Source organism: Pseudopipra pipra, chromosome 2 (genome assembly GCF_036250125.1).
Source record: "Pseudopipra pipra isolate bDixPip1 chromosome 2, bDixPip1.hap1, whole genome shotgun sequence".
Taxonomy (NCBI): domain Eukaryota; kingdom Metazoa; phylum Chordata; class Aves; order Passeriformes; family Pipridae; genus Pseudopipra; species Pseudopipra pipra.
The window spans coordinates 117,088,185-117,111,235 of NC_087550.1; the positions used below are offsets into that span (position 1 = coordinate 117,088,185).

The 23,051-nt window shown below is 44.3% G+C and overlaps 1 protein-coding gene and 1 long non-coding RNA gene across 7 annotated transcripts in view; one reads left to right on the forward strand and one right to left on the reverse strand.

The window, feature by feature from the left end:
- Window positions 1-5,411: 5,411 nt before the first annotated feature.
- Window positions 5,412-23,051, forward strand: part of HLCS (holocarboxylase synthetase) — a 122,171-nt gene continuing 104,531 nt past the window's right edge. For 2 of the 6 annotated variants that reach the window (XM_064647097.1, XM_064647101.1), the window contains exons 1-5: window positions 5,423-5,629; window positions 8,923-9,075; window positions 15,303-15,465; window positions 17,351-18,249; window positions 21,224-21,406. In XM_064647097.1, the coding sequence (XP_064503167.1) occupies window positions 5,438-5,629; window positions 8,923-9,075; window positions 15,303-15,465; window positions 17,351-18,249; window positions 21,224-21,406 (1,590 nt within the window). In that variant the 5' untranslated portion in view covers window positions 5,423-5,437. Of the gene's footprint in view, window positions 5,630-5,795; window positions 5,903-8,922; window positions 9,076-10,760; window positions 10,800-15,302; window positions 15,466-17,350; window positions 18,250-21,223; window positions 21,407-23,051 lie in introns of those variants that run through there. The other 4 variants (XM_064647096.1, XM_064647099.1, XM_064647098.1 and 1 more) reach the window with 4 other exon arrangements.
- On the reverse strand, window positions 11,446-13,228 carry LOC135410417 (uncharacterized). The gene is made up of 2 exons (XR_010428672.1): window positions 12,032-13,228; window positions 11,446-11,614 (listed from the first exon to the last, which is right to left on the reverse strand). It is a non-coding gene; the product is annotated as an uncharacterized LOC135410417 (long non-coding RNA).

The window sequence follows — 23,051 nt, forward strand, 5'->3', positions numbered from 1 at the left end:
CAATTTTCTCTTCATTTCCTGGGTGGTTTAGCTACAGCAACATCCCTCCCCCCCCCAAAAAAAAAACAATAAATAAGACTGTGCACCTGAAAGTATATTTTTTACATTTCACCTTAAAGTCATTTTCACTCCCTCTCTACACAAAGCATCACATCCATACTAGGCCTGGAGATTTCAAAAGGAGGAGGTTTTTATATATGTAATTAAGCAAATATGAACTGCTGTTAAAATAAGGGTTGTGTGGAGTAAGCAGCTGTTTCTGCAGCTCTTTAAGAGCTGATAATGATTCTATATCTGACACAAAATTAGAGATACTCTTAACCATCCCCAGGTCCAGGACAGTGTCATTGGAACTGTGTTTCCTAAAACTGAAAAGAAATACTTGAAAGAACAAATGAAGGAATGACCAAGTCTCGTTTCCCATGTCCAGTCCCTGCCCTGGTTTTCCAGAGGGATTATTTGCTCCAGAATTCAGCCTCACCAGTTGTTGATTCTCTGGGGTCTCCCCATCCCTCGCTGGGAGTGTCCAGGGCCTCCACAAAGCAGGGCTGCTGCAAGGGTAAGATACAATAATCATGGAATATCCCGAGCTGGAGGGGACCCACAGGGATCATCCAGTCCAACTCCTGGCCCTGCACAGCCCCAACAATCCCACCAGGCCCCTGAGAGCATTTTGATTTGGGAAATCTGATTTCTAGGGCAATATTTTGTCTTCTGCCTCCCAAGTGATTGAACAAACCACACAATCTCTTCCCGAAGGTCTCCTTTTTTTCCCTTCAGGATTTCCCAGCTCCAAGTGTCTGCAGTGAACTCAAAATGATCTAAATGATGATGAAATCTTTTTATTTCAAAAGAAAAACTACCCCTCCCTCCCTCCCTCTCTGCCAGGGTGTCTGAATACACATTCCATGTTGTCATTGAGAGGCTGGTTATTTATTGAATCAGCAATTCCAGAATTAATCAGACAGAATCCAGAATTAATCTAATCTAATTAGCCTAAGAGAGCACATGGAGTGGTGGGTGCTGCATCTGCCTTTTTTTTTTTGTTGGGGGGGGGGGGATGCTCTTTTCCACAGTATTTTCCATCTCTGCTGCTGTGCAGGATCCAGGTGGGGAAATGGAAAAAGTGCTTTCTGCTAGAAAAGGCAAATAAATGTAAAAATAATATTAATAATAGATCGGTGATCACAACCTCAATTTTCATTTCTAAGTAATATCTGACTAACAAGGATAAAGTTAAAAAAAAAACAAACCTGGACAAAATTAACCCATCAAATGTTTAACAAGAAACATTTTCAGACACGTTTTTTTACGATACAAAGCTGAAAAATGTTTTCTGCCGGAAACAGTGACATTCAAATGATTCTTACAGCTGGATTTTCCCAAGGAATGCTGCTGGAAAAGCCTCTCCCTGTGCCTTCCTTACCTCTCCTGGTGCTCCCTGAGCCGAGGCAGGTGCTGCTGGAGCTTCCAGGAGCCCCGGGAATGGGGATGGACGTGTCCTGCCGGCTCCCGGAGCGGGAGGCTCGTGGCTGCACCTTCCATGGCCTTGGATGCTCTAAAGCCTGGGCCAGGCTGGGCCTTGAGCCCCTCCTTTATCTGAACTGCCCCAGAAACTCACCTAAAACAAATAAACTCACCTAAAACAAACACGGCCTCAGGTAAAAGGAGGGAAATGTCCTTAATGAGGGGGTTTTTTTTCGCTCCCCGAACAGTTCAAAGGTAGGATGGGCTCCCACCTTGGCTGTCCCAGGAGGGCACTCCCAGGGAAACAAAAGATTTTTTGTTAGCAAATCCCATGGGATGTGATGCCCTTTATCCTTCTGTGGCTGTTTTATGGAATCTGTACTTGCTCCATAGGAAATATATGATGTAAATACACTTTTTGCACAGGCTTGGAAAAGCTCACCCAGACCCTCTCCTAAAAAAAAAGAGGCGTAAAGAGAATTTTAAATGTGAAGTTATATTTTTAATGGCTGAAGTATTTTTCATGTCCTGGCTTTAAAAGAGAAAAAAAACCCCAAAAATAGTGAAAGTGAGAGGACTTAAAGACAGGCCTGGTGACTCCCTCAGCACTACAGGGTTGTTCCTTTGATTAAATTCCTATTTGAGGGATGGAGAAAGATTATGCCAAGGATTGCTTTGTCCCCCAAAGAACAAGGGTTATGAGTGGCATTGCTTTGAGGAATCTTTGATTTCAAAGTGTAAAACAGAGAATCACAGAATGGTTTGACTTTGGAGGGACCTTAAAGATGATCCAGTGCCACCCCCTGCCATGGGCAGGGACACCTTCCACCAGCCCAGGTTGCTCCAAGCCCCGTCCAGCCTGGCCTTGGACACTTCCAGGGATCCAGGGGCAGCCACAGCTTCTCTGGGAATTCTATCCCAGCCCCTCAGCACCCTCACAGGGAAGAATTTCTTCCTAATATATTCTTTTTTCTTCCTATATATGCTTTAAGACTGAATAGAAATCAACTTGGGTTTCTCGTGTGAACTTTCCAGAGAGGGAAAAATAATTTCATTTACTGAGCATGGAGTGCTTGTTGATTATTCATTATGAATTAGGTACCTTCTGTCTAAATCTACTCTCAACCATGTTTAAATACCTTGTGGTATCTGTGAAGTTGTAAGTAAATAGTGCTATAACTCAAAGAAAAGAAAATATGTGCACAGTCTCATTCACTTTAAATATTTATGTATCAAGATCAGTACAATTATTGGAATGAAAAATAAATGAATAATGTTCAAATTACAAAATATATATTAAATAGCAGCACAGGTCCTGAGGAGAAACTGGCAAACTTCTTAACTAACTTAAATTGCAATTAAATACCTTGCTAAATTACACTCTTAAATACACATATACAATATCAGCAGCTTTGTTTTATTTAATCCTGATTTAACCTGATAGTTGAAAGGGAAGTTTGCATTACACAACTCATGTTTATGGTCCTGATCTGTATGTGAGGATAATTGATTTATACCTCTGGATGGAATCTGCCAACATGGATAATAGTGCAGGACTAAAGCCTGAACTATTTACCTGTAACTCTCCAGAAGATGCAAAGTTATTCTCAATTAAACCTGTTGATAAAGACCAAATTTATTACAAAATTATTGAAAATATAATTTCATTGATGAAGCTGTAATGTAATCTAATCTAATGATGTGTAACACTGTAGAAAAAATGTGAGTCAATATTACATTATAGTACTAATTAATCAAACCACACCACTTTAATTGGCATTTTCATGGGAATCATAAGCTCAAGGTTGCAGAGCTGTAGAAAATGGTTTGTGGCAGCAGAATAAAAAATGCTGCAGTTGGGCCAGTCACAGCTGTATAATTTTAAGAACTATATTAACTTTTAATACATTTAATTTTAATATAAGGTGTTTAAATTTAATATTTGGTGAGGAACACTTCACAGGATCAGAAGACACTGGTTCTGTCATGTTGCTCATCCATTTTCCCAAAAAGCCAGGAGTACCTTTCAGACCTCTGACATCACCTGAGAATAACTTGGACAGACTCAACTCTTACATCATCATCTGATTCCCAATCTGAAATTCTTAACCCTTTAATCAAAGCTTGTCCTGATTAATTAAGTCTAAGCTACATCATAATAAAAACTAGAAAACCTACAACAAGGCTATGGCTCCAAATTAATTATGTGCCAACATATGTCAAAACCTGTATTAAAATTGGGTTGTTTTTTGCCTGTATACTGTTCTGCTTTCGATTCCCTTGCAAGGTGAAATTTTGATTCAGTTTTCTCATTTACTCATGAACTTTTCCAGGGTAAGGGAACCTGAAAAACTGTAGTGAACTGTGTTCAATCCCAACACAGGATAAAGCAAAGCAAGTTCCTCATCGTGCAAAGGTTACACAAACAGTTGTGCTTTGTGGTGCTCTCTGAGGGTCAGCAATGCATGTGCTGTTGAACTAAAAGGGAGAAAGTGAATTCCAAAGCTGAGAGCTTTCTTTGCAGGTTGTATACTTTGTTTGTTTTCTTTCCTTTGATGTGCCCAAGGTAAGTATTTTGCCTTCCTGCATGAGATAAAGTCACACAAAGGAGCAGTGTCTGGTGTTAGGTCCAGGTTAGGACCACTGGAGACCTTGTTCCTCTCTCTGTAGCAAAGGATGTGGCAGCAGCACTAGGCTGGAATTTCTTAAGCTTGAGGTAGAGAAGAAGAAATACTTAAACTATTTGACCCTCCAAATCATAGTCACCTGTTTCTGCCATGCACTGTGGAAATCAGCATTATGTCCCATTCCTGGAAGTGTCCAAGGCCAGGTTGGATGGAGCTCTGAGCAATCTGGGCTAGTGGAAGGTGTCCCTGCCCATGGCAGGGGGTTGGAATGAGATTATCTTTAAAGTCCCTTCCAAACCAAACAATTCCGTGGTTCTGTGATTCTATGGTTTGGAGAGCAGAAGCTGCAGGATTTATCCGGGGCTGCATTAAAATAGGAGTAACCAGCAGGTGAGGGAGGTGATTCTGCCCCTCTGTCCCCTCAGGGGAGACCCCCCTGCAGAGCTGCTCCAGCCCTGGGGAACAGCCCAGCAAGGACATGGAGCTGCTGGGGAGAGTCCAGAGCAGGAACCAAGAGGATCCCAGGGCTGGAGCAGCTCTGCTGGGAGGAAAGGCTGGGAGAGCTGGGATTGTTCAGCCTGGAGAGGAGAAGGCTCTGGGAAGACCTCAGAGCCCCTTCCAGGGCCTAAAGGGAGCTACAAGAGAGCTGGAGAGGGACTTTGGACAAGGGAAAGGTAGTGACAGGACAAGGGGGAATGGCCTTAAGGTGAAGGAAGGCAAGGTTAGATTGGATATTGGGAATTAATTCTTGACTGTGAGGGTGGGGAGGCCCTGGCCTAGGTTGCCCAGAGAAGCTGTGGCTGCCCCTGGATCCTTGGAAGTGTCCAAGGCCAGGTTGGACAGGGCTTGGAGCAACCTGGGCTAGTGGAAGGTGTCTCTGCCCATGGCAGGGGGCTGGAACAAAATCATCTTTAAAGTCCTTTCCAACCCAAACCATTCCGCCATTCCCTGAGGCGCCGGATCGCGGCGCTCGGGGCGACAGTTCATCACTTGCTCCTCCCTCCTCTTCCTCCTCCAGAGCACGGGGACAACTATCCCGGTGCAAACATAACGCCGCAAGCCACGTTTAATGATTTTTGACGGCTTTTATTAATTTTACACGTCCTTTCACCACACAACTGCGAGCCGACGGGAAGCGCTCCGAGGCGAACCGCGGCACCGCCGCCTCACGACTGAGCGCCGAGGAGGGGGCGGGGCGACGGCGCGAAAGGGGCGGGGCGCTCGGCGCGCCAGGCGCCGGCAGCCAATCAGAGCTGCGGACCGCGCCCGCTCGGGTGACGCCCCGCTCTGCGATTGGCCGCGGCGCGGGGGCGGGGCGGGGCGGGGGGGGGCGCGCGCCCGCCATGCTGATCACGCTGTGCTACCTGTACCTGTGGGCGCGCCGGGGGCCGCGCGCGGCCGCGCTCGTCCGCGGCACCGTGCGGAGCCTGCACCGCTCCCGCTGCTCCTTCACCTTCTGCGCCCGCCAGCCGCACCCCGAGGAGCGCGTCTGCCTCAGGGTCGGCGGCAAGGTGTTCTTCACCGGCGAGGCGCAGGTAAAAGCCGCGGGGAGGCGGGCGGGGGGCTGGGGGTGTGTGTCCGCCGTTACCGCGGGGACGGCGATGCGGCGCGGCCCCGCGTTGCCACGGCAACGGGGATGCGCATCCGCGCCCCCCGGGGAGCTGCGGGTGCGACAGTGGGGCCGTGGTTTTATCTTTAGGGGTTTGGGATTGCGGGGAATAACGCCCGGAGCGTCTCCCGTGCTGTCGCAGCCAAGGGATGGATGAAGGGAGAGCCAGGCGGTGCCGCGGCAGGGAATGTTAGTGCGGGTGTAGTTACCTCTGCTCGCTGCTTGCTAGAGGTTGTTGAGCTGGGGGGTGGTCTGAGGGGTGCTGTATGTGCTGTGCATGTGTATGTGTATATGTATATATACGTGTGTATATACATATAAAATATATAACATATATAAAAATGTGTGTATATATATAATATGTATATGTGTATATATATAAATATATGTATATATGTGTATATATATATAGATATGTGTGTGTATGTATATATGTCTCCATATGTATATATGTCTCTATATATGTATATATGTCTCTATATATGTATATATGTCTATATATATGTATATATGTCTATATATATGTCTATATGTCTATATATATGTGTGTGTGTGTATTAGGTGCAGCTTTGTAAGGACAGCTGTGGTTATGGAAGAGCTTGGCTGGCAGAGCTTGATGGTATTTTAGAGAGTCACAGAATGGTTTGAGTTGGAAGGGACCTTAAAGATCATCCCATCCCACCCCCAGCCATGGGCAGGGACACCTTCCACTAGCCCAGGTTGCTCCAAGCCCCATCCAGCCTGGCCTTGGACACTTCCAGGGATTCAGGGGCAGCCACAGCTTCTCTGGGCAACCTGTGCCAGGGCCTCCCCACCCTCACAGGGAAGAATTGCTTCCTAATATCTAATCCAACCCCACTCTCTCTCACTTTAAGGCCATTCCCCCTTGTCCTGTCACTCCAGGCCCTTGTGAAAAGCCTCCTTCCATATCAGCAACACACTTTGAGTACATATAAGGTTTTAGTCTAAAAATATAAGCTGTGTTTGTGGTTCAAGATTTGTGTCAGAGGTTTAAAACGTCGCTGGATCTGTCGTGGCATCTGAACTGAGCCTTTGGTTACAGGGAACTTGCAGCTTCTCCCCAGACAAAACGTTGTTTCAAGTGAGGAAAACGAGATGAAAAATGAAAATCTTGTTTTCTGCAAATGGGCAGTGGGAGAGGAGGGTGGGAGGGAGGCTGTGGCAGCCCAGGACAATGGAAAAATCCAGTGCCTGAACCAGTTCCACTTGGAATTGCAGGAAGCAAAACTGAAACTAAGCTTGCTTGACTTTCAGGCTTAGAAGTGGAACTCCCCTGGCGCTGCCCAGAATAGTCTGAATTATTTAAATGAACGTTGGATTTGTCTGCATTTGTCACTAAATACCAGAATTGTTGATCTCTGCTCTTTGCTGGTGTTTATGTGTGTGTTGGTGGGAATTATTTCCCTTGTTACAGGCATTACTGAGATGGATTTATGAACCGTGTCACTGGCTGAGTGCAGTTCTTTAAGAAGCAGAGAAGCTTTCCACAAGTTCAGTGGGTAAAGAGAATGTTTTCAGCGAGGGAAAACAAGATCAGAAATACTGATGGAGCTTGTTCCATTTAAAACCAGCCTTTTTGCTATTTAATGAGCAGATTGTTTCATCCTTAAAAGCAATGGTGGCAATCTCAGAATCTCTCACAGCAAAGTTAAATACCTAATTCATATTTCAATAAAAACAAACCAAAGTTGACTATGTGTTTTGCCTCAGTTGCCCTGGATTATTATTGTTTTGTAGAAGGTATTTCAACTGATTTCTGGTGTTCTTTGCTCCACTTCTGCTGGTTTCTGAAGCAGCTTCTCCTCAGTCCTTGCACAGTAAGCACATTTTTTTCTGTCTGCAATGTTATTCATGCAGACTGATTTTATAAGCTGCTCGGTTTATTGGGAGCTGAGAAGCCCTCTGGGGAGCTGTAGCTTGGCATGAAGTTTGGCCTGAAGTCAGGGCTGTTATTCAATATGTTTTTGTCTCTTAAAAATAAATTCTTGGCAGTTCCCTCTCTGAGAATCCCTGGGGCAGGTGTGTGGCACACGAGGGCTCTGACCTTGGATTAAAGGCAGAGGCAGCATCACTGTGCAGCTCTTTGCATCGTCTGTGAACAGATAAAAGGTTAACTTGGATGGTTTTTTGGCTTCTGGGCAGCCAGCAAAGCTCCTTTGCTCCCTGAGTAGGTAGAACTGACTCTGGACTGCGAGCAGTGATTTGCTTGAGATACCAGCAAGTCATAAATCATAACCTGTAAAGGCTTTTTGTTTGATCTTCAGCCAGATGGGATGTTCAAGGTACTATAAAGCTTCCTGGGTTCAGTTCCCTTTCCCTGGAAGATAATAGTGTTTGCTCTTGCAGCTTCTGTGCTCACTAAAGCCTGGTTGGAGCACTGAACTCAACCAACAGACTTAATATTCTGGGGTTTCACCTGAGAAGTGGGGGATGAACGTGTTTTCAGTGTGCTGTGGGGAAATTCTCTTCTCTTTCTACATAAAATGACTGAAGGTGTCATTTTCCACTACTCATTTGCATAAAACATGGTTTTCATTTTTCATCTGGTTTTCCTCGCTTGAAACAACATTTGGTGTGGGGAGAACTCAAACCTGTTCACTGGTCTGCTGGTTCCAGCTTTTTTGAGCTTTATTTGCTCCTTGGTGAGGGACAAGAGAGAGAACCATTTTTAAAATTTAATGAATAAAATATTCATCCATTCAGTGGTCTGATGAGTGGATAGAATAACTCATGGACAAATTGATTTTGAATGAGTTATTTATTTATGAGTTACATAGTGGAGGAGGGATTTTGATGCAAATGCAGGAGGATTTAATATGCAGTGGGAATGGGAGAGCAGGATCAGGTTGGATGAGGAATGTTGCCAGTGGCAAATGGCCCACAAGGGTCCCAGTGCCAATGGCACAGTGGTTTTTGTGGCCCACTCTTTTCCACTCTTCCTGTAAAGCTGAAAGCTGGAGTTTGAATTGGCTTTAAAAACGTGGGTTGTCACTTTTAGTTTCATTTTTGATGCGTTCCTGGGTAATGGTTCAGTACTTTACCCCTTTTTTTTTCCCTCATGGGGAATGTGAAATAGTCATGACCCTTCATGCAAGGCTGAAGGCTCACATTTGAATTTAGGCTGGGCTTAATTTAAAAATGAATTCTTAAATCAGCTGCTCCCTAAACAGACTTACTTTTCTTTTCTGCTTCTTTCAGTTCCTTGATGACTTAAACAGGTGGAGTCTCCTCCTCATTTCTCCCTTTATTTATCCTGAGAAGTTACTTAATGCAGAACATATAGCCTTTGTGACAGAAAGCATTTCTGCTCAGACAGAGAACTTCCAGAGAGCTCCTGACTCTTCGAAAGAGGTGAGTGGTTCTTCCTGTTTCTTGCACAGAAAGCAGAACAGGTGGGTTGTGATGTTATTAGGAATAAAAAGGTAATCTCTTCGTTAAGATTGATCACTGTTAATGATTTAGTTCTATTTGATGCTTCAAATAGACCTGCAGATATCTCGATGAGGTTTTTTAGGAGCATGTTTCTCCAGCTGTGGGTGGGAACTGCAGCTCTGCTCTGGAGCCAGGCTGGGAGAGCTGGGATTGTTCAGTCTGGAGAAGAGGAGGCTCCAGGGAGACCTTTCCAGTGCCTAAAGAGGCTCCAAGAGAGCTGGAGAGGGACTTGGGACAAGGGATGGAGTGGCAGGACAAGGAGGAATGGCTTCAAACTGCCAGAGGGCAGGGATGGATGGGATTTTAGGAAGAAATTCTTGGCTGTGAGGGTGGGGAGGCCCTGGCCCAGGTTGCCCAGAGAAGCTGTGGCTGCCCCTGGATCCCTGGAAGTGTCCAAGGCCAGGTTGGAAGGGGCTTGGAGCAACCTGGGCTAGTGGAAGGTGTCCCTGCCCATGGCAGGGGGTTGGAACTGGGTAATCTTTAAGGTCCCTTCCCACCCAAACCACCCTCAGATTCTATGAAATAAAAGTCTGTCTTGGAGTCTTCCTTTCATTATGATTTTATAAGTACCAGTTAAAGTTTTGTGCATTTGGATTATTTTGTCAGTCTGCAGAAGTGAAACCAAAATCCAGTTTTTAATCTCTTTGCTTTTCTCTGGAATGCAGCAGGAAACTGCTACTTGGTTGGAATTTTAAAAAACTGTGGTTGCCTTTTAGTGCAAATGTAATTTATAAATGCAATACTTATAAAGTGTTTTGAGGCATCCAGAGATATAAATTCAGCTAGTACTGAAATCTTTATGGCAAGCAAACTTACAAAATGTTCAAGTTCTAGATCCTTAGAAATCTGAGCAGTGCCTTCTCCACTACTGTACTGAAAATTCAAGATATGGATTTAGAAGATGGTGTTCTAACACTTGAATTACTGAATATATAATTGAATTGGCATCTGGCTGTGGCCCTTGGGGACATGAATTAGGGGTGAATGTGGTGCTGCTGGGTGAGGGTGGGACTGGATGATCTTGAAGGTCTCTTCCAGCCTTGATGATTTTGGTGATATAATCTCTCTTAACTCAGTTTAGATGCAGGTCTGAAGGGGGAGAAAGGTTGTGACCCAGAGCAAAACATAAACTTAACATGCAGGGAGGAAAAATCTTCCAAGCAGTCCAGGTTCTTCTTGTTCCTTCCTAAGGCTCTCCCATGTTGTGTGTGCTCTGTGCTTTCCTTGGTGAAGAGAGTCACAGAATCACAGGAAGGTTTGGGTTGGAAGGGACCTTAAAGATCATCTCAATCCGACTCCCTGCCATGGGCAGGGACACCTTCCACCAGCCCAGGTTGCTCCAAGCCCCATCCAGCCTGGCCTGGGACACTTCCAGGGATCCAGGGGCAGCCACAGCTTCTCTGGGCAACCTGTGCCAGGGCCTCCTCACCCTCATAGCCAAGAATTTCTTCCTGAAATCCCATCTAACCCTACTCTCTGGCAGTTTGAAGCCATTTCCCCTTGTCCTGTCCCTCCATCCCTTGTCCCAAGTCCCTCTCCTGCTTCTTTTAAGTCTCCTTTAGGTACTGGAGAGAACAGAATGGACCTCACTGCCTCCAGGAAAGAGCAGGAATGGGAAGATGTGCAAGCTGGGATATCTCTGGGTGGGCAGCAGTAAAACATCTGGCCTGTTTGCTGGGGTTCCAGAGCTCTTCCATGGAACAGGCTCTGCCACAAGCTGGGATCACCACCCAGGGCCATGGAGCAGGTGTTGTCCCCAGCTGCTCAGCACCCTAAAGGACCCATCTGTCATCCTTGTTTCCTGGCATCAGGTTTCAGGCTCCTGCTTGGAATTACAGCCACACACACAGGTGCTTGTGGCCTGTCTGCTGCCCTGGATGAGGATCACGTGTTTTCCAGGTCACTTATTCCAGGAGATATTCCAGCAATCCTCTGCTGGGGTGAACACTGAGAGCAGAGGGGTTGGTAAATAGACTTGTCTAACCTGAGTGCAGGAATAGGAGGGCAGGTTGGAAACTACTGGGCCAATTCAGACACAATTTTTAATTTTTTTTGGTACTTTTTCATAGCAGAAAGATCCACAAAAACATCTGCATTGAAGCTCTAATTATTTCTTCTTTTGGGTTTTATTGTTCAGCAGAGGTTTTTTTTAATCTTCTTGCTTTCGTTTGCGTTTTCTTAAGAATGCAAATATTTTCCATCCTAATGTGGCCATTAATAATTCATTTGATTTACAAAGCTCAAAAGGGATAGTCCAGGCACAAGACCAAAACTGAAGAGGAAAAGGACTGCTGTTGTATTTTGTTTATTATTCTTCTGTGTCCATGTCACTTGTAGTGAAGTGCTCTTAATTCTGGTACCTCTGGCAGCCAGATGTCACCAGAGCCAGGGAATGTTGCTCCTGTGAGAATTTCTAGCCAGAAAAGCCATTCCTTGTAGGACTATCAGGGATCTGTGACTGGTTTTTGTTGAAAATGAGGTGGACCCAAAACACATAAACAGAAAAAAAAAATTAAAAAAATATTCCCTGAGGATTTTTGTTCTGCTGTGAAGAAAATGGATTGTTGCCTTATCAAGGATTACAAGTCATATGTTTTGGTGTGCCAGGTCCTCACCAACCCTGACAGTAAAGAATTTCTTCCTAATATCCCTTTAAGAAGGCTTTGCTTTGTGAGGCACTTCTGCGTGTTCACTTTATTTGCACCACACAGCAATAACTACATTTTAGATCTGATATTTCACTTGGTGCCCTGAAAAAAAACCCAAGAGCATCAATATATTTTCCTCATACCTTCCAGGTGACCTGTGGGTGTCACCTGCTTGTGCCTGTTCTCTGGGTAAGAAAGGATATCTAAATATTATCTGAGTTTCTTACCCTCCACCACAGTAGCCCGGAGTCATATCCTGAGGAGAATGGAGAAGGAAGTCTGTGTCCTGCATCATAAGTGTTTGTCACTTGTCATTGTGAATTCCCACATTAGCAGCAGGCCCTCAGAGTTTTCCACCTTGGGATTACAACTGGAGACTTCCTTTCCCAGCTGTGGGTGTTGTACCAATAAATTAACCCCAGCTGGGAGTCCTTTCCCTCTGGGAAATGTTGTCCTGGTCATTACTCCAGGCAGTTGGTTGGGGCAGTTCTGGCTGACTTAGAATCATAGAATCAGCTGGGTTGGAAGGGACCTCAGAGATCATCAAGTCCAACCCTTGATCCAACCCCGCTGTGGTTCCCAGCCCATGGCACTGATGCCACATCCACTCTCTTTTTAAAAATCTCCAGGGACGGAGAATCCACCCCCTCCCTGGGCAGCCCATTCTAATGCCTGAGCACCCTCTCTGCAAAGAAATTCTTTCTAATATCCAACCTAACCCTCCCCTGGCACAGCTGCAGACCCAGCCCTCTTGTCTTGCTGATGGTTGCCTGGGAAAAGAGACCAACCCCCCCCTGGCTCCCCCCTCCTGTCAGGGAGTTGCAGAGAGTGAGGAGGTCTCCCCTGAGCCTCCTCTTCTCCAGGCTGAACAGCCCCAGCTCCCTCAGCCTCTCCTCACAGCACTTGTGCTCCAGTCCCTTCCCCAGCCTCGTTGCTCTTCCCTGGACCTGCTCCAGCCCCTCCATGTCCTTCCTGAGCTGAGGGCCCAGAACTGGACACAGCACTCCAGGGGTGGCCTCACCAGTGCTGAGTCCAGGGCAAGAATCACTTCCCTGGACCTGTTGGCCACCCTGTTCCTGAGCCAGGCCAGGATCCATTGGCCTTCTTGTCCCCCTGGGCACACTCTGGCTCCTGTTCAGCTCCCTGTCCATCCCCACTCCCAGCTCCCTTCCTGCCTGGCTGCTCTCCAGCCCCTCTGGCCCAGCCTGGAGCTGCCGGGGGTTGTTGTGGCCAAAGTGCAGGACCCGGCCCTTGGCCTGGTTGAACCTCATCCATTGGAATCAGCCCATGGATCCAGCCTGTCCAGGTCCCTCTGCAGAGCCCTCCTGCCCTCCAGCTGATGGACACTCCCCCCCAGCTTGGTGTCATCTGCAAATTTGCTGATGATGGACTCAATCCCCTCATCTAAATCATCAATAAAGATATTAAACAGACTTGGTCACACATCCCCAGTGACAGTGGGGTGAGGTCTGACTGGCTGTGACTCCAGGGATTCCAGTGGATCGTGGTCTGGTGTAGCTGCTTTCCAGGAGGACATTTTGTTCCAATATATACCCTGTAACTCCAGGGCTGGCACTGCTTTGTGGTACAGTCATGCTGATGAGCTTTCAGAAAGCCCTGGAGGTGGAAGCTTGCCGTTGGAGTGGGTGGTTGTTATTCCCAGGAGTTCAGGACCCATCTGCCACGGATTTGAGGGCTGGTTCTCACCAACTGTGTGTTCTGGCTTGAACTTGTGACTTGCTCTTGTGTAACAGAGCTGAAGTTTGACCCAGAACTTAAAAACATGCTGCTGATCTTGTGGGGAACACCCACACACTGCTCTCCTTTTCCTTTTGGAAATGGGATTTTTTCACTAAGGGTCAGGATAAGTGATGTACCAGATGGTCCCCAGCCAGTTTTCTTGTTAGATATCCGAAGGCCACCAATATGAATATGGATTGAGACCCCCACCTGCTGCCTCCAGCCCTGGGGAACAGCCCAGCAAGGACATGGAGCTGCTGGAGAGAGTCCAGAGCAGGCACCAAGAGGATCCCAGGGCTGGAGCAGCTCTGCTGGGGAGGAAAGGCTGGGAGAGCTGGGATTGTTCAGCCTGGAGAAGAGAAGCTCTGGGGTGATCTAATTGTGGCCTTCTAGGACCTGAAGGAGCCAACAAGAAAGATGGAGAGAGACTATTTCCAAGGGATAGAGTGACAGGACAAGGGGGAATGGCTTCAAAGTGACAGAGTTAGATGGGATATTGGGAAGGAATTGTTGGCTGTGAGGGTGGTGAGGCCCTGGCCCAGGTTGCCCAGAGAAGCTGTGGCTGCCCCTGGATCCCTGGAAGTGTCCAAGGCCAGGTTGGATGGGACTTGGAGCAACCTGGGATAGGGAAAAGTGTCCCTGCCCATGGCAGGGGGTGGCACTGGATGATCTTCAAGGTCCCTTCCCACCTGAACCATTCCATGATTCCATGACTGAATGGTCTCACCTGGGTTGTGCCAGTCAGAGACTGGCTTTGAGAATGACTTGGAAAGGAGACACAGCCATTTAGATTGGATGAACTCTCAGTTCCTTCTTTCTTCTTGTTCCCTTGGGAAATACTCCAAAGGCAAAAGTTGGAGCTGGATTCTTTTGAATATTGTGCAAACCACTTCACTGCAATTGGTGAAAAGGTAAATTTAGCTGATAATCACATATTGACAAGTAAAATACCCAAGAGCTCACCCTCATTTTGTGCATTCAAATTAAGTGTTTTTCCTCACTGTCTTTAATCAATGTATTACATCTTCTGTATGGTGATAAAAAGGTGAACTTCATGAAAGTGTTTTAGAGTTGGCAATGTCAAAGTTCTGGAGTTGCTGTGTGGGAATTGCACTTTGTTTCCCAGTAATTGGAATATATTATGTGGCAAAGGCTAATTTTTTTTAGGTCATGAAAACAGGTGGTGCTTCACTGTCTCTAAAAACACCTTCACAGAACAACTGGTTTGTGTATCTGAGTGTGTATCCCAGTTGCATAATGATTATTTCCTGGAGAAAGGAATTTTTGCTGTAGACAAGTAGCTTGAACCCTCAGGGTTTAGTTAATACTTCTAATAATCACTGTGTACTTTGATTAAACCCTTGCAGTTCACTTTTGTTCTTTTAATCAGCATTCTCCTTTAGAATTTGTGCTGAAGGAAATAAATACAAATAGAATTTTGTTTTTCATAGAATGTGATTAATGCTCCGCTGGAATTTTCTGTGTTACTCGAAACTTTCATAGCCTTGGGCTTGGGGAATGATTTATTTGTACCCCCAATTTGCTATGAATACTTGGTGTGGATGTTGCTGTTGTTTTCTCCTGTCAGGGCTGAATCTTGCAGCAGGTTTTGCTGCATAAACGACCCTTCCTCAGCAGATTCTTTGGGTTGTATTCGAATCTTGTGCAGTTCACCTTGAAAACTCATAATATTGCTGATATTTGGATGTTTTTCTGTAACCTTTTCAAACTCAAAAAGGTTCCTATGCTTTATTCTAGGTCGTGAAGTGGTCAGACTATTGTTCACCATTGGCCTATAAACCTGGTGAACCTTTTAAGTTCATTGCTGAAGCAAGTGTAGATAATTTCAGTAGCCTTGGAATAGCATTCTTGGAAGACAGGCTTCAAATGGATAATGGAATGGTGCCACACAAGATTGTTTGTAAGTATTTCATGATGGTTTTTAAAAGCAGAACAGGTCTGTTTCGTGGTTGTTTGAGGACTTTGCATATAGTCTTTATACCTACTTATAAAAACTCGCATTTTATTTTGGCTCAGTGTTTTCTTGAGGCAGTTGATGACTCTGTAGCTCGACTGTGTTTTCACAGGATGGTTTGGGTTGGAAGGGACCTTAAAGATCATCCAGTTCCAACCCCCTGCCATGGGCAGGGACACCTTCCACCAGCCCAGGCTGCTCCAAGCCCTGTCCAACCTGGCCTTGGACACTTCCAGGGATCCAGGGGCAGCCACAGCTTCTCTGGGCAACCTGGGCCAGGGCCTCCCCACCCTCATAGGGAAGAATTGCCTCCATTTTATACTGGATATTGTCAAATATAGAGATCCTTGTAAAGCTGAACACCTTCCCTCTATGCAGAATATTTTACAAAAGCAATAACAGAAATAACAGCAAAGTGGAACTGAATATTTTTGGAATAACCCCCTCCCCTTTTTGTTTAAAGCCTCATAAGCTACTACCAATAATTAACCTCAGTATGATGAGATCTCCAAGTACCCAAGGTGGTGTTTAACCATTTGCAAGTGCGTGATTGTGTGACTGTCACAAAGGTGAAGTTAAAAAATATTGTTTCTGTGGATCTTGGCTGTTACATTAACAAATGTGTCTGAAAAAAAAAAAAAACACCCAAAAAACAAACCCAGAAGTTTTGAGGCAGATGTTCTCTTCTTTTTCATATTTGAAATAGAAGTGTATTAAAAGCTAAACGTGGGTTGAGAACAATTTGGTGGGTTTTTTTTGCTTGCTTTGCTGTTTTTTTGGGGGTTTTTTGTTTATTTTTTAATGTAGATCCAGGAGAATGGGGCTGGTGGGGGCTGGTGATGGAATAACATGGATGCTGGGAGCTGGGAAATTCTCTTGGGATATCAAGCAACCTTACTTCAAGCTTCTTGCTCCAAAGGGGATATAGTTTCAAGGGAATGCAAGTGTTGTTAAGTGAAGAAAGGGATTGAACTTGCATCTGGTGTATTGTAACAAAACTTTGTTAAGCGAGTTTCTCATTGAATTAAAAGCACAATAAGTTTATTTGGTCTTATATGAGTGGAAAAGGATTCAGTAAATTTTTTCAGACTAAAACTTGAAATATTTTCGTGGCTCAGCAGCTGAAAAAACCCTCCCTTTTGAAGAGTATTTTTCTCTCCTCTTTCGTAATTAGTTTGCTCTGCAAGTTTCACGCTGACAATAATCACCTTTGCTCCTTTTTTCTTACTTGTGTTTGCTATAAATTGTTTATCTTTGCCATTCTGTTGTTTTCAGGGGGAGAAAAGGGAAGGTTTAACAATTCTTCGTATTTGCTTCTTATTTCCTTGGATTCTTTGCTCCCAGATCTTGCTGGTGGTGGTTCTCTCTCCCTTTCTGCAGCCTGAAAGCAGTTCAGTTCTTTTTTTTACTCCCTCTGCTTGTGCCAAACCTTTATCTGCAGCCTTCAGCAATGTTCAATATCTCAGTCTTGCCCAACATCATCACTTTATTAGCTTATTTCAAAATAGTTTATTTCAAAACAATTTATTTCAAAAGAGCAGCAAGTGACTTTCCACCCTGCTCTCCTTAAAAGATCAGTACTTTTCCCAAGGTGTTTCATTTGCTTCATTTTGTCCTTTGAAACAAAGAGCCATTAGACTTGTGTTGTAAGTTGAAATTTATTTTCTTCTTGGGGGGGACATTGGATTTGGTGTCAAACAAGTGAAATTTCTGCTGTTGTAGGTGATTTGTGCTGAAATTCAATGAAATCCTGCTCTGTTAGTAATATTTGTAACAGCTCTTTTAATAGCATTTTTCTAACCCCTGTTTTTGTATCCTTTACCTTTCCCAGCTGTCCATTTACAGGAATCTGCTCTGAAGGAGCTGGCACAGGAGGCACCACCCGTGAAAGAGCAAAGCACACAAATGGATGAGGTAACTCCTGCTGGGACTGCTGTTAAATCAGGACTGGGAGGACAAAGTGAAGAGGAGAAATCCAAGCCAGAGGAGGAAGGTGATCACGAGGATGAGCTCAACAATCTGTCTGGAGAACATCACCACTTGCATCTTTCCAGCTGCCACGAGTGCCTGCAGCTGGAAAACAGCACCATTGAATCAGTTAAATTTGCCTCTGCAGAGAACATTCCAGAGCTTCCTGATGATTCCAGCAGCAAGCTGGAAGAGGAGAAGGATGACTGTCTAGAAAAAGGGATGAAGAGGGTGAACCTCTCTGGGAAGCCCCCCAATGTGTTGATTTACCTTGGCTCTGAAAGGGCCAAAGGGAAATTTGAGCAGGTCAGATCAATCCTTCAGGAATGCGTCGATGCCGAGCGCTACACCATCTACCAGCTGCACCAGGAGCAAGTGCTGAGAGATCCCTGGATTGACAACTCCCTGCTGCTGGTCATTGCCACAGAGGAGCCTATTTCTGAGGGGAACCACAAGCAGTTCATGAAATTTTTGTCTAAAGGCGGAAAGATTCTCGGGCTTTCTTCGTCCTTCGCTTTTGGCGGCATTCGGATAAAGCGGAAAAACAAGCTGAGGAGGACTGTCCACGAGCTGGTGGTCTCTAAAAAGGACAGCCCTGAAATGAAGCTGGATCTCGTGGTCAGTGGCTGTGTTTTTGAGGAAGGAAGGAAGGAAGACACTGGCAAAGTGAAGACGTTGTGTCGGTTGAATAATGCTGAGAAAGACCCGGTTATTGTTCACCTGACTCACGGAGACGCTGGAGGAGAAGCCATTCTTTGCCAGGTACTGTGCATGTGGAAGGATTAGTTTTCACATTGCTACATGGGAAAAGTTCACTTCTTCCCACTGCATGATCTTGGGGATTCCTGTCAAGGAGAGAAGCGTGACATGGTTTGGGTTGGGAGGGACTTTAAAGATCATCCAGTTCCAGCCCAAGCCATGGGCAGGGACACTTTCCACTAGCCCAGGTTGCTCCAAGCCCCATCCAACCTGGCCTTGGACACTCTCAGGGATCCAGGGGCAGCCACAGCTTCTCTGGGCAACCTGTGCCAGGGCCTCCCCACCCCCTGAGGTGCAGATGGATGTGTTGGTGGAGGTACAAGGGCTCTGAATGCAGAATGGTTTTCTTTTGATCTTAAAGAATGCCACTGCTGTTCCACTTCCCTGTTTTCACCACAGAGCCAGGCAGGTGGACATCAGGAAAGATCAGAGGATGGTGGAAGAAAGAGCAGGTTTACATAGTAAGGAAGAGTCTTACTTATCAATCCATGCAAATATCTCCAAGGTGGCTGCCAAGAAGATGGTGCCAAATTCTTTCCTGTGGTCAGGTCAAGGAGCAGTGGCCATCAACTAAAACACAACAAGTTCCACCTCAACATGAGGCTTTCCATGGAGGGTGGCAGAGCACTGGAACAGCTGCCCAGGGAGGGTGTGGAGTCTCCCTCTCTGGAGACATCCCAAACCCCCTGGATGTGTTCCTGTGGCACCTGCTCCAGGTGCCTGTGCCTTGGCAGAGAGTTGGGCTGGGTGATCTCCAGAGGTCCTTTCCCACCCCAGCTATTCTGGGATTCTGTGATCCTCAAGAGCAGAGCTTTCCTCTTCTGCCTGCTGGAGGTTGTGCAGTGACAGAGGTGGGAATTCTGCAGATTTTGGGAGGCAGGAGCAGGAAGAGTGAAATTGTAACAGGCTTGGGGTGAAAGCTCATACTGGCAAAATAAAAAAGAGTCATTCTTACTAAAACATGAACTGTGATGAAGCAGAGAGTGTAAAATAAACCCTGCTGGAAACTTGCTTTTATATTTCCCAAGTCTGTCTTCAGGCTTTAAAGTTTTAAATGTTTAACATTCTGTTACTTACCAAATAGCTCAGAGCACCTGGGGGAGTGAATGAGCCAAAATCTTACTCATTCCACTTAGAAACAATATCCCAGCAAAGAGATGCCTCTCCAGTGTTAGGGGGTTGTGATCTCTGGTAAAAGAGAAAAACCCAACAACCAAACAAAACCCTCAAAAAATTCAACAACAGAGAAGTTCAAGTGTTCATAAATGTTTTTGTTAATGTTACTCTCTGTGGATAATGGGTGTGTTAAAGGTAAATGTTGGTCACTGATTATTTAAATATTCACAGCTATTAAGTTTTGAGTGATGGAAAGGCTGAGAAGAAGTACCACCAAGTTTAGAAAATAAGTGCATGCCCTGGAAGTATGAATCTACCAAGCACATTGAGAAAAGCAGAGCAAGATTTATTTACCAGTGTTTAAGTAAATTAAATGAAGGAATATAATAAAGACACAGCTTTATGAAAGGTTGTGTTTTTACCAATATCTTAGGTAGAGGAGAACTTTCTCAGGAGCCCAGAGCACTCAAATTTCACTGCTCACGGATCAGGTATCAATACTTTTCTAGCAATTATGTAGTTCAGAAACATTCCTGGGCTTTCTTAGAACTGTTTCCATCTCTTATCAGTTTATCAGGTTAAATCTGCTCGGTTTTTGGAAACTGTTGGATGTAGTAGCATGTTTAGAGCTTTTTTTTTTTTGGTAAGCAGCTTTGCCACCCCTGTGCTGGGTGCTTGGACTAGAAAATCGATTAGAAACTGTTTCTGCAAGCTCCACAGTAAAACCTGCCTTGCTGCAGCCTTTAAACTGACCCTTCTGCTGTAGTAAAACTTAATACTGCACAGGTTTTCCCCCCTCAGAGAAAAAGGGCATTACAGCACAGCTTCAAAAATCAGATTAAGAGGATTAGCGTGTCATTTTATAATCCTAAATGACTTCCAGTATGGATTTGAAAAGCCTTATTGTTTTCTCTTCAGGGGACAGGCAGTGACATCAGCCAGTAAATATTCTGTCACAGAAATATTCCCCTTGGTTTTATACTCTTCTGGTGTGTGTCCTGCCCCCATTTCCATTTTTTATAGTCATGGAATAGTTTGGGTGGGAAGGGACCTTTAATATCACCCAGTTTCACCTCCTGCCATGGGCAGGGACACCTTCCACCAGCCCAGGTTGCTCCAAGCCCCATCCAACCTGGCCTTGGACACTTCCAGGGATCCAGGGGACATCCACTGTCATTCATTTCCCTGAATTTCAGTAAAGCAGATCATATAGGAAACATGAAGAACATCATTAAACCGTGCAAAATTGAAGAAATGAACAAAGAACAGCTTGTGATTTTCATTCAATGAATCTGCACGTAGGAGAGTGTGAGGTCTTCTAAAGATCTTGGAACAATTATTTAAAAAAACAACCAAAAAAAAACCTCACAAAAACCACCAAACAAAAGAAAGCCAGAAAAAAGGAGGTCTATAAAGGATTTCTTTTTCCTGTTTTATTTCATTTCTGCTTTTAAGCATCTGCTGCAGCCCTGAGGAGTGATTCTCTACCAGGTGAGAAAGTCACTTTTTTTAGGCAGAAGCATTTCTTGATCTGCACTGATTTCACCTTAATTCATGTGACACAGTAAGGACTTCTCTGAGTTCTTCAGATCTTCCACAACCTCTGGTAAAGCTCTTTCAATTTTAATGTAATTTTTTCTCTGGTACAAGCCAGAATATGACCCATCTTGCTGTTGGTTCTGGCAGGCATGAAAAGTTGAAGGATAAACTTCATGAGTAAATACAAGTTTGAACATCTCCTCCAGGAAACCCCCAGTTTATTAAGAAGGAGTGTTTTGGACAGATTTCACAGAAAATTGTAGTGGGTTGGCAGCTGTGATCTTTGAACTGCAAACTGATTTTTTTTTATTCCCTTTGCCAGGCCCACTTGGAGCTGGACAGCAATTCCATGGATGTCCAAACCGAAGAGGATTTTAATTTACTGAAGATGAGCAACACCAAGAGATGTGAAGTTCTCAAGGAGATCCTGGAGTTACTTGGCCTGAGCTGTGAATTGAGTGAACTTCCCACCTTGACACCTCTTTACCTTCTCTCTCCTGATGAGGTAAGTTCTGCTTAGTTCAGTTGCCTGAGATTTACCCTACAAGACAAATTCAGTGTTCTCCTAAACCCACCCCGTGGTATTTTTGTTTGGAGAGGTTTGTGCAGGTATTACAGGTAAGCAAAAAGTTTAATTTCTACTCTTGTTTCATTACCTGTTGCTTATAGTTCTGAATTTCACCACGGGGGAATTCATTTTTCAGCTGTATTTGCTATATTTCTATCTATTGCTGTATTTTTATTTGCTGCATTTCAGTTAAGAACTTTTTAATGCTTCTGCAATATAAAAACACAAGGCTTTTTACTGAGCTACTGAAAGAACTGATTTAAAAGGCAGAATTTGGTTTTCTTTTAAAACCAGGCAGAAAGTTCTGTGTGGTCTGGTGACAAAAATCAAATGCAAGAGGTGGAGAAAAGTCTGGAGTGAATAGAGAAAAGTGTGTGATTACACAACCCAGAGCTTTATTCCTGAGGATAATTGGAATATTTCCTGGACATTCCCAAGAATTGATCATCTATTTGTGTGGCAGATGTGGCAACAAAACTAAAGCCCATTTAACCTTTTTTGACTAATATTAAATGTGCACGAGGTTTGTAGTTTATTGAACTCTTCAGTTTTTTATTCTTCTCTTCTTTTTTCTGATCATTTCTTTCCTATGCCCTTGGAATTTTCCAACGTGCCACGAGTTAAAATTTGGCTAAATTTTTATCCAAACTTGCCATCTAGTGGCACATCCCAGGGTTGCAGGCCATCCAATAAAGATGTTTTAACTATGTAGTTCAAGTTTATACCAAAATGAGGTTTTTTAAAATTTTATTCACATTTTTCAATACGAGAATGTGATTTTTATTGTGGATTTTTTTTCACATTTTTGATGGTAACTTTGATTAAAATAAATAAGGGAGGTGTAATAGTTTAGCTTTCTCACAAAATATATATTTTTCTCCACACATCATGTTCTCCATAGATCTCCTTGCTTTCCTAGAGAGACAGGAGATACCAGAAAGGTACCTGAGAGGAGAATAATTTGTGGAAATACTTAATTTTTTTAAGAACAGAGAGAGTCAGCAGTATTGGAAATACTATTTGTATGGAAAGCTTGTCCAGTACAGCTCACTGGTTTGGATATTATATAAATTACACCATATATTATATTATATTATATTGTCTCTAAGACTTGGCAGTTCATGAATGATTCCTCACCCCCAAACTGGAGTTTCCACCTGCACCATTATTTTATGTAAAAACTGCTGTTAGACCTCACCTTGTCACATTTTTCTAATTGATTTTACACACTACAAGGCTTTTTTTTGCACATGTGGAAGAAATAAAAATGGATTTTACTCTGATTTTTTTTAATTCCATTAAGAAAAAATGCTAAATATTGGGGAGGGGGTTTTTGTAATTTTTAAATTCTTTGAACTTAAGGTGCTAAGGTTGGTGAGGTTTTTTTCTTTTTTGACTTTAAACTTCATTTTACAGCAGAGCTCTGGGTGGTTTCCTTGGTGGTTCTTCCCCTTCCCTGCCCTGTTTCCCCTTTTATCACTTCAGAATTTCCATCAGATCTACGTTGGGAACATCAAATACAACTTTCTCAGCTGGATTTTGTGAACAAGAAGCTTCTCCTGTCTTTTCCTCTGCCTAAAAT